This window comes from Stegodyphus dumicola, chromosome 9 (genome assembly GCF_044657685.1).
Source record: "Stegodyphus dumicola isolate Sdum_Otavi_A_Nest chromosome 9, ASM4465768v1".
Taxonomy (NCBI): domain Eukaryota; kingdom Metazoa; phylum Arthropoda; class Arachnida; order Araneae; family Eresidae; genus Stegodyphus; species Stegodyphus dumicola.
In genome coordinates this window covers 112948900-112962773 of record NC_140776.1, presented here as the reverse complement: position 1 = coordinate 112962773, position 13874 = coordinate 112948900, and the positions used below count along the sequence as shown (strand labels likewise).

Genomic DNA, 13874 nt, shown 5'->3' with positions numbered 1-13874 from the left:
ACACATGCGTCGCATTGACACATGTGCATAAGACCTTTACGGCAGTGAATATGCGTGTGCGCATGCGCATAATACGTTTATGCATGCGCGTTTAACGTATAACGGACGGTATAAGCTAAGCTAAAATTATTTAATTCAGTTAATGTTGCAGATTGCGTTGTTCCTTAATCTTTGAATTGGATCCGGCTTATTATTTTTTGCAGACTGTTAGAGCAATTTTATAAAAGTAAGCTTGAACTTTCGATTGTGTCAAATAGAATTTCCGATATATAGTTACTAATATGTAAAAGATCTACAAAGCGAAAGTATGTTTTGAAATCCGAAATCTGTTTATCAATTTCACGCTGCGGCGCGCAATGAATTGGAAGTTGATCTGTCAGCACTATCCTTATCTTCAGGGCAGATGTTTTTATTTAATTTGGCTTATAATTCCTTACTAAATGTAGTATTTCATCTCGATGTACTCCGTCTTTGATATGATTTAAATCAAATTCCTCGTCATTATAATTCGCTTCCGATAGTGAAGAAAGTGACATAGAGGTTATTGAAAACGAAAAAATTTCGATTGACAAATTAGTCGGTATTTTCGACACAGCAATTATAGGACTTGAACAGCGGAACTTTGTAACTGAACAAGAAATTATGTCTGTTTATAGAATTAAAGAGAAAGTATTATCACATAAAACGAAGCAACTTAAACAACTTACATTGAAAGAAATGTTTAATAAAGTAAACAAATAAATATTAAGCTTTTTTTTTTTTTTTTTTGTAAATTTTGATACCCTTTAGATCATAATTGCTCTTTATTTCATAAGTTACGGTTTCATATTTTTAATTTTATAATTTCTACATGCGATCTTAGTAGATTTAAATTGATGATCTATAATCCGGAATCGCCGAAGTCCCGACGAGTCCGGATTAACGACTTTTGACTGTATAAAAAATGAATCTACACATAAGTTGTACAATTTTTGATATATACAGTGGGTCCCGAAAGTGTTCGTACACTTATGATTTTCATTGTCATTGTTTGATATTTATCTCTATCCATTAATTAGGGCTCTGTCCATTAATTAAAAGTAAACTTTCTGAATGAGATTTTAATTATAAGATCTATAATCTATTCGTAACAAAATTACTTGAAATATGTTTAAAATGCAGTGAAACTTTATTTTTAAGAAATTAATAATCAAAAAATGACAAACATTTTATCTCGCAAACGTCTTCGTTCACTTAAAAAAAATCTCGACATATTAATAAATATTTTCATTTTTCGTTAAATTAAAATTTAGTAGGATATCCTTTAGCACCCAAAACAGCTTTTAAACGTCTGGGAATATATTTTACTTTTTTTTTTTTTTTTTTTTTGTAATTTCTGTATCAATGTTCAGCCATTCTTCTATCACGACTGTTTTGTTGTTGTGTTTTCGTACTCTAGCCTCCAGTTCTTTCCAGATGTGTTCTATGGGATTTAAATCTGGTGGCTGAGGTATTGTTTTCAAAACCTGTGGACAATTAAAGACACCACAGGCAAACGTTGAGAGCCGTATCCTTAGGATCATTATCATGATTAAAAATAAAGTTGCTTCCAATACCCATGTTTTGGGCTGATAATTTTAAATCATCTCTTAAAATATTTGAGTAAAGAGAACGATTCATTATGCCATCAATAAATACCAAATTACATAATCCTGATGCTGCCATGCACCCCCACACAAGAACACCTCCACCACCATGCTTTGTTTCAACTAAGTTCTTAGAATGAAGGTCCTCATTTTTTCTTCTCCATACAGTTATACGACTATCAGAACCAAAAATGTTAAATTTGCTTTCATCAGCAAATAGGACATTATTCCAGTACGTTTCGGGTGTATTTATCATTGATTTTGCGAATAAAAATTTTTTGTTAGTGAGAAAAACAGAACAAAAAAATTTTTGCAGGCAGAACACCCATGTAATTCAGCATCTCTGAGAACTTGTCGAACAGTTTCAGGTGAAATTGAAGTAGAAAACTTTGCATTAAATTCTGCAGAAACTTTTACAGCACTCAAACATGTATTTTTCACAAATTTTCTAATGATAAATCTCTCATCATGTTTAGTTAACTTTCTTGGTCGACCTATTCTTACCTTGTTTTCAATCCGATTTTCTTCTTTAAAGTGTTTAATCACATACTGCACTGTCGAATGGGATAAATTAACTAATTTAGCGATATTTCGAATCAATTTACCACTGCTATGGTGAAAAATTATCAATTTTTGAATGCTGCTTATAATTTCTTTATGACTGTAACCCATTTTTCAATAATAAATAGAATGTTATGAAATAAACAATAAAAAATTAAAGCAAATGATTTTTTAAATGCCACCACAATGCAAAAATTAAAAAAAAAGTGGCAAACGGTAATTCTAATTTTGATTGTATCCAAAAATTTTTCAGTGTATGAAGACTTTTGTGAGATAAATTGTTTGTCATTTTTTATTATTAATTTCTTAAAAATAAAGTTTTGCTATATTTAAAAAATGCGTCATGTAATTTTGTTACAAGTAGATTACAGATCTTATTATTAAAATCTCATTCAGAAAGTTTACTTTTAATTAATGGATAGAGTCCTGTTTCTGTGAAAATCATATGTGTACAAACACTTGGGTGTTGGTGTTGGTGTATTTAATTATGGCAAAGCACAGGAGGGCTATCTGCCTAATGGGTGGGATGCCTTCGTGGAAGACTTTCTAAGGGAAATTTGCTCGTGTACACGTTATACATGGGGAAAACCACGAAAACGCCCATGCAGCCAGCCCGTTCGAACAAACACTTGGGAGCCACTGTACATATATATATACAGTGGCTCCCAAGTGTTATATATATATATATATATATATATATGCCATCGATGTTTTGGTAATTTAAATATTTTTTCTTTGAACAATTCAAGTAGATGTAGGATATTCAAATCGATTAATTAATAATTGATTAATCTAAGGATATTTCTATGTATTTGATTTATCAGTGGGTGTATTCCCATGTGAGCATATATCTATGTGGGCATAGTTTTGTGTGGCATTTATACCTGTGAGCCTTATTCTGTGACCATTTTTCCTGTGGGCATTCTTCCGGTCACCCTTCTAAAATCATTTAAGCTCCTGAAATTGCTGTCTATCAGTAAATTTGTTCTATACTTTGCTGCGAAAGGAATGATGTTGATTTACTCTCAGATCATCATTTAGAAGGAATTTGAGCTAAATCCTGTATAAGTGCACTTGTCATTTATTTTTACTTCTTTGTATGAAGTAAAGGAAGTATTGTAATCTTAAAAAATTTCAGGTATCACAGTTCTACAAAATATCCATTTTGACTGCTTTCGAATCTATTCGAACAATGTTTTTGCGTGAGATTTGTCCATACTGGCAGAATAAAGGGCTCTTTTTTTCAATGGATTCGCAAGATATTTTTTCGTGATGTCTATATGTGTGTATATTTGCATATGTAACTTGCATCACTCGAAAAATGAGTACCTTAGAATGTTGAGATTTTTGGTATGGGACTGATGTAAGATGTATTTGTGCACCTCCCTTTTCGGTTGCAGTTGGCCACGCTGAACATCTTTAAATGTATATATATTTATACCCATTCTGTTATCCATCTCGGTGAGCTCAGGTATTTTTATTCTTTTATGTTGGTAAATTGCACAGTATTTGCTTTAACACTTAACCATTTCATTTCCCTGCTATATTGTTACCAAAAATAAGACCAATCAATTCTCTCCTGGACTTCTAGAGACATCTATTAAAAACACTGTGAAGTAAAAAATGTGAAAAAACCAGGAAAATCAGTGAATTGGTATAGGAAAATACACAGCCCAAGTGGTGCACAGTCAAACCAAAAAAGTCCCTTTTTGCGGCACCTGAATTGTGTTTGGTTTACACCAGGGATGGGCAAACTTTTTCGGTCGCGGGCCACAAATCGATAAAAAAAAGTTTGGCGGGCCAACATAAATTTTTCTAAAATTTTAAAAACAATATACAAGTATTACAATTTAAATATGTTAATGAGATGAATGAAATTGTGATTTAATTTTTAAAAGTTCCTTTTATTGAGCTTCGAAGTGAGATGTACTGATTCTAAGGAACAAAGCTAAATGCTCATCAGTCTGTCTACTTCTGAAATAATTCTTTTCCAAGGTTTATACTTGAAACACTTGTTCACATATATAAGATGAAGCAAACATAGCACTGATTTTCTGGGCGTGAGATATTAAATTTGGGAAACTTACGTTCGATAATGATTTGTAAAACTCTAACTTTGGCATATTTAGAAACAACTGCTTGAGTTGATTGTTAGATTGCAACTCAATTAATTCAAGCTGCAAATCTGAACACACTGCTTCACAATTTATGTTGAAAGGTATGGTAAAAATATCCACTTCTGTTTGAATGGAACTGAAATCTTGCGATCTGGATACTGTTAATCTTCTTATAAATATTTTATCAGTCAAATAATTTTTTACAAAGACTTTCTACATTTTGTTTGCTTTCATATTCTTCGTAACTGGAATTCTTATGCTTAGGTGTGAAATGACAGGAAATGTTATATTCCTTGAAGACTGCTTCAGCTTCATTGCACATGAGACCCACTGGTTTATCTTTTACAACTGTAAAAAATATTTCCAGGTCCATTCATCATTAAAAGCACGGCACTCTGAATAAACTTTACGTTTATTAGTAGCCATTTCAGGGTTTACGTATTTTACAAATAACCCAAACAACCACTAGCTACGCTATACTTTTAATAATTTCACCACTATTCACAATGATGCTATAAGTCCGCAATCTTTCCATACGCAATGAATAATATTAGACCTCGCGCCAAAAGAAAAGGCCGCTGGCTGGAGCTTAAACTGCGTAGTCTGCCACATGTGAAATCTAATTCACCTACACTAGATTCCCATATGTCTGCTCCCCGAGAAAGCGATAACGCTTGTTGGCGCCAATCTACAGCTATAACTAACAAAGAACTTCCCGCTTTTAACACTTTACTGATTGAAAGCTGTCTGTGCTTGCTATTTCCGTCAATTTATGTTTTGTAGAACAAAAATATAGAAAATAAAAAGATCATAAGTCTTTTGGGAAAGAAGAAAAAATAATATTTAAACGAAGTAGAAAAGGAGATGAATATATAATATATAAATATGTATTTCTTTTAATTTGCCTCAGACCGTCAAATTAAAATTCTATCGGCGGGCCGTAGTTTGCCCATCCCTGGTTTACACCATTCGGGAAAACAACTAAGTGGTTAAAAGAGATTGAATTATGTTGTTCTTGTATTCTGCTTAAGGATTTTGTAGCTTTAGTTAATCTCCATGTGATAGCTATAGAATTGTCAACAATTTAAAAATTTAAATGCAGCTAAGTATAATGAGGTCATAATTTGTTTATATTTGAAAGTCTCAGTAGAGTTGTGAATAAAGTCAGTGCACCAACTTCAATGTCTTTTTGCCCAGGGTGGCTAATTTTGTCCACGATTTTTTTTTTCACCCCTGCCTGCTGGCCAAATTGCTGGTTTTTGTGTAGAAACTCAAATTTTCATTGCAAAAATTGCTTTTGCCCCCCCCCAACTGAATTTGTTGTGTTAGTTTTTTTGGCTAATCTTTGGAATATGGTAACAGGTAGTTAGGCGACATTTTGGTAAGGTGATAAAGGTTACTAGCTATGACTTTTTAAGGTTACTAGCAGTATACATGGATAAAGTCAAGAGTGTGCGCAATGCCATTTTTGTGCAATTCTGGGATGTTTTTTTAAGTGAAAATAGGTTGACGTGTACATGGATATCATGTATGCACAATTCTTAAAAACACGGGAAGCAGTTTGCGATTCTACACTTTCTCCCAATTTCGCACTTAATCTTCGTCATGATTAAGCACTTTTGTTCCATAAAAGTTCTAGCATAAGCGTAATTCGGCTAGCAGATTGTTGTGGAAAAAGTGTTGAGTATATATATATATTTATAAAAGCCTTTACTTCGTGAAAACAAAATGGCGTCCAAACAAAAATTAGCAGTGTTGGTCGCCAAAAAGTCGCCAAGTTACCATAATCCAAAGATTAACCTTTTTTTTTTTTTTTTTAATGAAGATTGAGTTTTTATGTGAGAACTGATTTGATTGGATTAAAATTATATCTCTAATGAGATTTGAGAAAGTAAGTTTACGTAGAGTACTGCAAAAAATGTGTATTTTAATAGGCCATACAAAGAAGAGATGTCAAAAAAAAAATAGCTGAAGTGGTATCTATATCAGATATTTTTTTTAAGCACCAGTCGGGCTAATAGTCACAAAACTTATTTTTGGTCCCTATCACTTTTGTACTTAAATCACTTTTCAGATTCTTGCCACCAAATGTTATAATGATGTATTATTATTATTATTATTTATTTATTTATTTTTTTTTAAATAAAGAAGGAGGAATCTATATATATGTATGTGCTTCTCGCATTGTGGAAAAATGATGGCACCTAGAGCCACCCAATTTTGAATACATGTAGTCTTTCACCTGAGCATGGGAACCTCGAAATCTGAATTTTGAATTTGTTTTTGATCTATTTCATATTTCATACAAATTTAATGAACTTAGTGATTTTAAAGCAAGAAGTGGCAACACTGTTTTAAGTAAATTATCTCAGGTGCATCAGACTGTTGCCATTTAGCAAAATATGAGATATTTATCTTTCAATTTTAATCCACCAATGGCTGTTTGAAAACAATGTGTTTTCACTGCCTTAAATATGATACTTATTATCTCCATACACCAACAAGTTGCCATTCAGTAAAACATACGATATTTAACTCTCAAATTTAGTCTACTAATATGTAGTAAATGAAGTGATTGAAAATAGTTAATGCATTTAAAATGCTAAGTAAGGCTGAGGGGAAGCAAAATGTGTTAGCAAGAGTGAGTCCAAGAGGAGATTGGTAATCTTCTTGTGCAACACTAAAACCTGAATTATTTATTTATTATTATTATTGAGAATGCTTAAAATTCCATATTTAAAACATAAAAATGTTTCTCGGTTATGTTTTTGTTGAATTATTTAAAATTAAATTGTATTAATAAAATGTTCTTTAAAGATTAAATGTGGTTAATTATTAAGCTCAGTTTGCTTTTATTGTCATTGAATATTGTGTTTAATGAATTATTTTTAGGAGGTTTTGAATAATATTGTGATAGCAGATATGAAATCAAACAAAGAAAATATCAGTGATGCAGTTCTTTCTGTTGAATTTGTTATGAAAGAAAGTAAGGCCTCCTTTTTTTTTTTTTTTTTTTTTTTTCTGTCAAAAATCATTAGTTTATTGTTTTGGAATATTTATTTATTCTTTTGTTTTTAGATATCTATGGCTACACGAATAATGGCAAAGTGCCATTTCTGAAGGTAACAGTGTTATTGCCAAGATTTTTGCCTGCTGCGAAGCGTTTGTTAGAAACAGCTGTTAAATTTGGAGATTATGGAAAGCTCACTTTTCCTGCTTTTGAAACAAACATAGATTTTGAAATTAAGTAGGTATATTATGTTGAAAATTGTATTTCAATTCATTCTTAATTATCAGTACTTAATGTCTTAACAGAGAAGGATTAGCTAACTTTTGTTTTAATTTGATACGATAAGTTTTCCTTTATTTCGGGTGGGAAATGTGCTATTGTTTCTAAAAAAGTTTTAAAGGGTTATCCTAAGCTAGAGCTTTCTATGGCATGAACTCCGCTAAGTACAACTTCAAATGGTGTCTTGCTGTGTTCTCATGTTTCTTGTTTCTCCACTGAAGAAAATCATATCCACTCGATATTTTGCGTATGAACTCCGGAATGTGGATTCACAAAACTGAATTTGTTCACTCTGAAAAGCTCGAACCTGGCTTTTTTAAATTCTGTTTTATAAGTGGCCCAGGAATTAAAATTGGTTGTTCCTATTTTAATATTTTCTTTTACTGCATTTAACAAAGTTATGGCTTTGTAACCAGGCACTGTAAGAAGAAAGGTTTCTTTAGTTTCCTAGCAAGTACCACTGAAAATCCATTGAGGCAGCAAATGCGGTCAATGTTATTTTTTCTTTTCGAGAGCAGGATTTCATTAATCTATACAGTTAAACCTTTACTACTAGTTTTTTTTTTTTTTTTTTTTTTTTTTTTTTTAAACATTCATTGCTCTGCATCTCGTAGATGCATATTTCTCTCAAATTTTTCGATCTATAACAATAGTATCAGCCAGGTTGAGTTCTTTCTTGCAAAATTTTATTTATGTTGTTTCCTTAGACTAGCAGAAGATGAATCTCATGCCAGTAGTAAATGGCAATCTACTTGACGCAAATCAGTGGCTGACTCGCATTTTCACCAATTTCATGTCTTTCCAAAGTTTCCATGTACTCTTCGATTTACTAAAATAAAATATTTTGTGCAAATTTATAAACATTGACAGTTACTTGCTGATGTACGATACTGTTGTATCTGGCTGACAAGAAAGTAATTTCGATTTTTTTAATGGGAAATAAAACTTGGTTTTTTGTACAAAATATGAATTTTAATCAGTCAAATGTCTTCTGTTTTGTTCAATGACCTTTGACCATCTTTCTGATAACTTCATGATTCCATGCTCTTCGAAGTTCTGGTCTTTATTAGCAAATAACTCAAAACAAGTGTAATTTGAGCTCATAATTATAACTGACATTTTTACCATTTAAGAAGTTTTGTAAACTTGATATTGAAATAAATGATAATCTGATTGTGCAAGGTTAAAGCTGTATGGGGATGCGGCATCACTTCCCAATCGAGCTTGCAGCAATTTCTTGTGTATTGCTAAAAATGTGGAAGGCCTCACATTGTTGTGGTGGAACACAATTCCTATGCGATTTTGCCAATTTTGGCCTTTTCTCATTGATTATTTCCTGCAATTTCATAAGTTAATGGCTGTAAACATCTGAGTTACTCATTTAGTTGCTTAACTCTTTCGCATCGAAGTCTGCCGTAACGCCCGTTCATTCAGGCAATGGCTAACCGCCCCAACGCCTCGTTTATTTTCTACCTAGTTCTTTCCTCTCCACGTTAGTGTATGAGTCATTGGTTTCGCGAGTTGTTAAAAGACATGTCAATCATTCTTTTGAAGCAAATAAAGGAGAAATATAGAAAGGTATTGACGTTCGCAATCCGGCCTAAGGTGAAACTGCACACAATGGATGAAACCGCAGGGGAAAAGGAAAACTATTCCAAGACAAATTCGTAAACACGGGCGCTTTCGATGTTTGTTGAAAACAGATTTGGTCGTCTCTCGATGCGAAAGAGTTAAAAGCAGCTCAAAATACATAGCACCTTTATAATCCCACCCAAATTGACAATATGATCTTTTCCTAATGCAATTTAGCTTTCAATATGATTTGTAATAATTCATCACGCTTGGTCCATGATCTTTTTCAATTAATGTTATTGTAGATAATCCATTTTTCATCATCAGTGGTAATTTTTAAAAAAAGTTTGATTTCATTATGTTTGAAATGTGTATCATATTGATTTGTTGTGTTGATTGTTGTGCCACCTATAAAGCAGAATTAATATTTACTCATATTGATTTGTCAATGAATATTTGTCTTTCAGTTCATTCAAAAGCCAAATATTGAGCTTTTTAATAAGTCAAAGACATTTTATGTGATTTTTTAATTGTTGTGTATGATGATACATTTGACCTTTCTGCAATCTCTTGTGCAGTGATATCATGAGTTGATTCAGTTATGGCTATAATTTTGTTATCATAAAACTTTAGAAAGTCGACCACAGCACTGGTCATCTTAAAATGAAAAATCTCCAGAACAACATTTTTAAACCAATTCCAACATATGCATTCTGTTAAGCAATTAACACCGTAAACTTTACATATCTCCTTGTGAGCCTCAGCCATTTTCTTGCCTTTATGAAAATTTTAAAAAATAATAAATAAATAAAATAAAATATGACAAAAATGTCTATTTTGCACCCCATGTTAAAATTGACCGTCAAAAATTCCTTTCTTTCCAATCCAGTAATAGCATCATCTTCATTGTTTGGTTGGTCCCATAGACTGATGATCAAATTATGAACTCCATTCTTAAAATTGTGGTTTATATAACTTAACTACATCATATGGTTGCTAAAATAATTAATTTGTATTATAGTGCCAAAGTTGGCAACTGTTGACTCTTTTTTGCTGAATTTTAGCTTTTTCTACATTGACATACTAAAGTAAGTACAGAGCTGTCAACACTCCCAATTTAGGCAGGAGACTCCCGATTTTCGACCGCTCTCCTGCCAACCCAATTTGCAATATATTTCTCCCAACTTTTTCTTATTCTTAAAATTTCTCACGATTTTTATGGAACTTAGCTTAATACTTTGTTATATGAACAAACAAACAAAAAAAAAAAAAAAAAAAAAGTGATTTTGGGCATCTGAAAGCAATTGAATTTTCTCTAGATTATATCTAAAACAAAACCTTGCGAACCAGAGGAGAATTTCTGCTTTGTGAGTGAGAGCATATGTATCCAGAAGCATTGTTCTCCAATGGGCATCAAGCTCCACTGCGTGTCATCTGGCATATATTAGCCAATGAGCACAAAGCAAGCTCAAGGCTGTTATTTGGTTCTTCTTTAGTTATTTCGTTCATCTTGTTGTGAGTTGTGTGAGTACACGTGCTTTCGGGAAATAGTTTTAGAAATTATCATCTTTTGTTATGTCTGCGAGAAAGGTGAAATACTTGTGTACGTTTCGAAAATCGTACACAGTTGACTTTCCTTCCATTATTTCCTGAAAATAATGTCATAAATTTGCAATGTGTACCATCTGTTGTAGCGTTTTTTCGATTTCGCATGGTGGAAGGGCGGATGTTCTCGAACATGTGCATGCACAAAAACACAAGGACAGTATGAGTTGTTTGGAAAAATACGAAAAATTGAATTTTTCTTCGGAAACAAAAGACCAAAAAGTTATTAATGCAGAATAATGTTCTCTGCCTTTTTACCTGCCACTGAATGCATCTGATCACATTGCAGCTTTATTTAGAAAAATGTTTCCAGTTAGTCAAATCGCTAAGAAATACTCAAGTGAAAGGACCAAAACAGGTGCAATTGTTAATGAAGTGAGTTTGAAAAATAAATCTTCAGTTATTGATTGCATTAAAACAGCTCTGTTCTTCCTCTCTACGGTTGGAAGCAATAATACCGATTCAAAACTGTATCCAATTGTTGTTTCTTTTCTTAATCCAGAGTCTTCAGAAATTGAGTGCATTTACTTTCTGTCCCCACTTTAGAAGGACAATCGACAGGCTTCAATATAGCACAGCTATATTAAAACTTTTAAAGCATATGCAGTCCCTCTGGATAATTGCTTAGCACTTGGTGCTGATAATGCACCAGTAATGGTAGGCATCTTAAGAAAGGAAAATTCAGATTTGCAGATTATGAGGTGCACCTGCCCCCTCTTAAATTTAGCAGCTGAAAAATGCGCAACTTCTTTGCCAATAAATGTGGATGAACACATTGTTGATATTTATTATTATCTTGAAAAGAGTTCTAAAAATAAGGAAAAATTGAAACAGTCCCAACAGCTGCATAATACTGAAATGAGAAGCATTTTGAAACGTATGTACACGCTGCCTGTCTTTAAAGAAATGCTTATCTAGAATCCTCAATCAATGGAACCCACTTCTTGCATTTTTTTAAAGAAGAAATAAATGCTTCGAGAGTTAAGATAAAATGCTCTATTGAAAGTTATAAAATACCTAAAGTAAATGGAGATGTAGTTACTACTTCCATTGTTAAATATAGGTTTGAGAAAAATGAAGTAATTTCTGCACCATTCAGCAATTCAACTGGCAGTTCTAAAAAAAAAAATATTCCAAAATATAAGCGTAAAGCTCATACAAATTTCTCTCAAAATAAAAAAATTGCTCAACACACGAAACATTTTCCGATTGCTGTAAGTTTATCATGTGAAGAACGAATATTTATGTTTTTTTCTTCGGACCTTAACAAAGCTTTTTGCTCTTTTTTTTTTAAAAGAAAACAATTCATTTTGCCATCATTCGATGTTCTTAACACGATTCTACAAAGCAGAATTCCATTAATTCATCTTTTGCAATCAATGATTTATTATCTGTTTAAAGACATTTTATCAAAGTTTGTAAAACAAGTCTGTGTTTTGTCTTGTAATTCTATATATATATGATGTGATTTATGCTGAAATAGAAAATCAGAAGAAAGGTGAAGATTTGGTATTAGGAGCTGCAACTACAAAAGTAGTGGAAGAACATTCAGAAGAAGACAAGTTTTATCTTTATGTTAGAAGTTACTTCTGTCGAGTATGTGATTATATACTACATAAATTTCCAGTCAACGACGCAGTGATTTTGCATGCTAAAGTTGCTGATGTTTCTGCTCTAGCAAATGCATCTTTTTCTGATATAAGGTGCTTTTTGAACAGATTTCCTATGTTACTTCATTAAGTCATGAAAGGTGATGACATTGATGCTGCCACTGATATATTGCAGTCGCAGTTTTGCAGTTTACAATTAGAAAACTTGGATGAAGTTATAAAATCAGCTAGGATTGACACCCAGTGGAGTTTAATTGGAAAACTGAAAGGCGCTGATAGAATTTTAAAATGTAGTGAACTGTCTAGAATTATGTTGGCCATCTTGACAGTTTCCCATAGTAATGCAGAGTGAGAGAGGATTTTCAGTGTTGTTGTGAAAACGAGGACTAAATTTAGATCTAATATTAGTGATGACACATTAGAAAAACTTTTATTAGTGAAAGCAGGCCTACGTGGCAATTGCTATGAACAAAATTATGAAGTTTCTTTTTTAACGAAAGCAAAATCTGCCACTGTTCATAACATTTGATTCAAGTGTCTCCTTTTTTTTTTTTTTTTTTTTTTTTTTAAATCTTAAACGATGCAAGTAATAAAAATGGTTGGCAAGTATGTAAGTAGATACTTATCCATAGAATAAGTACTTGATTATTTTTGAGTGTTTAAAGGAAGCATTTTTTTCTGTTATGTATATAATTAAAATTATTCTTTTAGTATTTTATGGATGTCTTGTTTCAAAAGTAAATAATATGTATTAAAAACAAATTCTTTGTTTGCAGATTCATGGTTGCCACCAAAGTTGTTGGATGTAACTGGATTGAAATTCCTGCTGGTAAATATCGTTTGTTAACTGCTGGGGGGCCGAGAGCACCTACATCGCGTTGCCAGATAGAGCTAGATGTAGCCTGGAATGATTTCATTTCACATGAGCCTGAAGGCGATTGGTCAAAAATTGCACCTGTTCGTATACTAAGCTTTGATATAGAATGTGCTGGGCGGAAGGGTAAGCTATTATGTATAAAAATATTCTGATATGCAATAGCTTGTATAGTTGATGCATGACTAAATTTAAGTCTTGCTTTGGAACTGAAAAATGAGATTATTATTTTTTTTAATGGTCAGCCGTTTTTATTTAATAGCTGAGATCTTGAATATTAAAAATGTAGAGAAGGAATGTTTTGTTACAGCTTCTAAAATTAGTGAAATTCATGCTTTATTTTTATTACTAAGCTGGTTAAATACACATTTTAATACTTATTTATGTCTAAATGAAATAGATGTTAAAAATAAACTTTTAATAAAAGCATCAGTTTAGATATTGTTTTAATATATACAAGGTGATCCATGCCATGCCACATTTAAATATTATAAAAAAGGTACAAATGGTAGGATTGAAGGTTTATATTATTACAGTAATTAACCCTCAGCTGGAGGGGCTGGTGTATGGTACAATTTTAGAGGGGCGGTGTATGAAGTACGCCAGGTCGTGTTTGAAACT

The 13874-nt window shown here is 32.2% G+C and overlaps 1 protein-coding gene across 2 annotated transcripts in view; it reads left to right on the top strand.

Moving 5' to 3' along the window:
• PolD1 (DNA polymerase delta 1, catalytic subunit) overlaps positions 1-13874 on the top strand; it is a 156046-nt gene that overhangs the window by 22559 nt on the left and 119613 nt on the right. For both annotated transcript variants that reach the window (XR_015043066.1, XM_085823925.1), the window contains exons 4-6: positions 7196-7289; positions 7382-7550; positions 13156-13379. Coding sequence is in view for 1 of the 2 variants with exons in the window: in XM_085823925.1 (XP_085680051.1) it covers positions 7196-7289; positions 7382-7550; positions 13156-13379 (487 nt within the window). In the remaining variant the exon portion in view is untranslated. The remainder of the gene's footprint in view (positions 1-7195; positions 7290-7381; positions 7551-13155; positions 13380-13874) is intronic.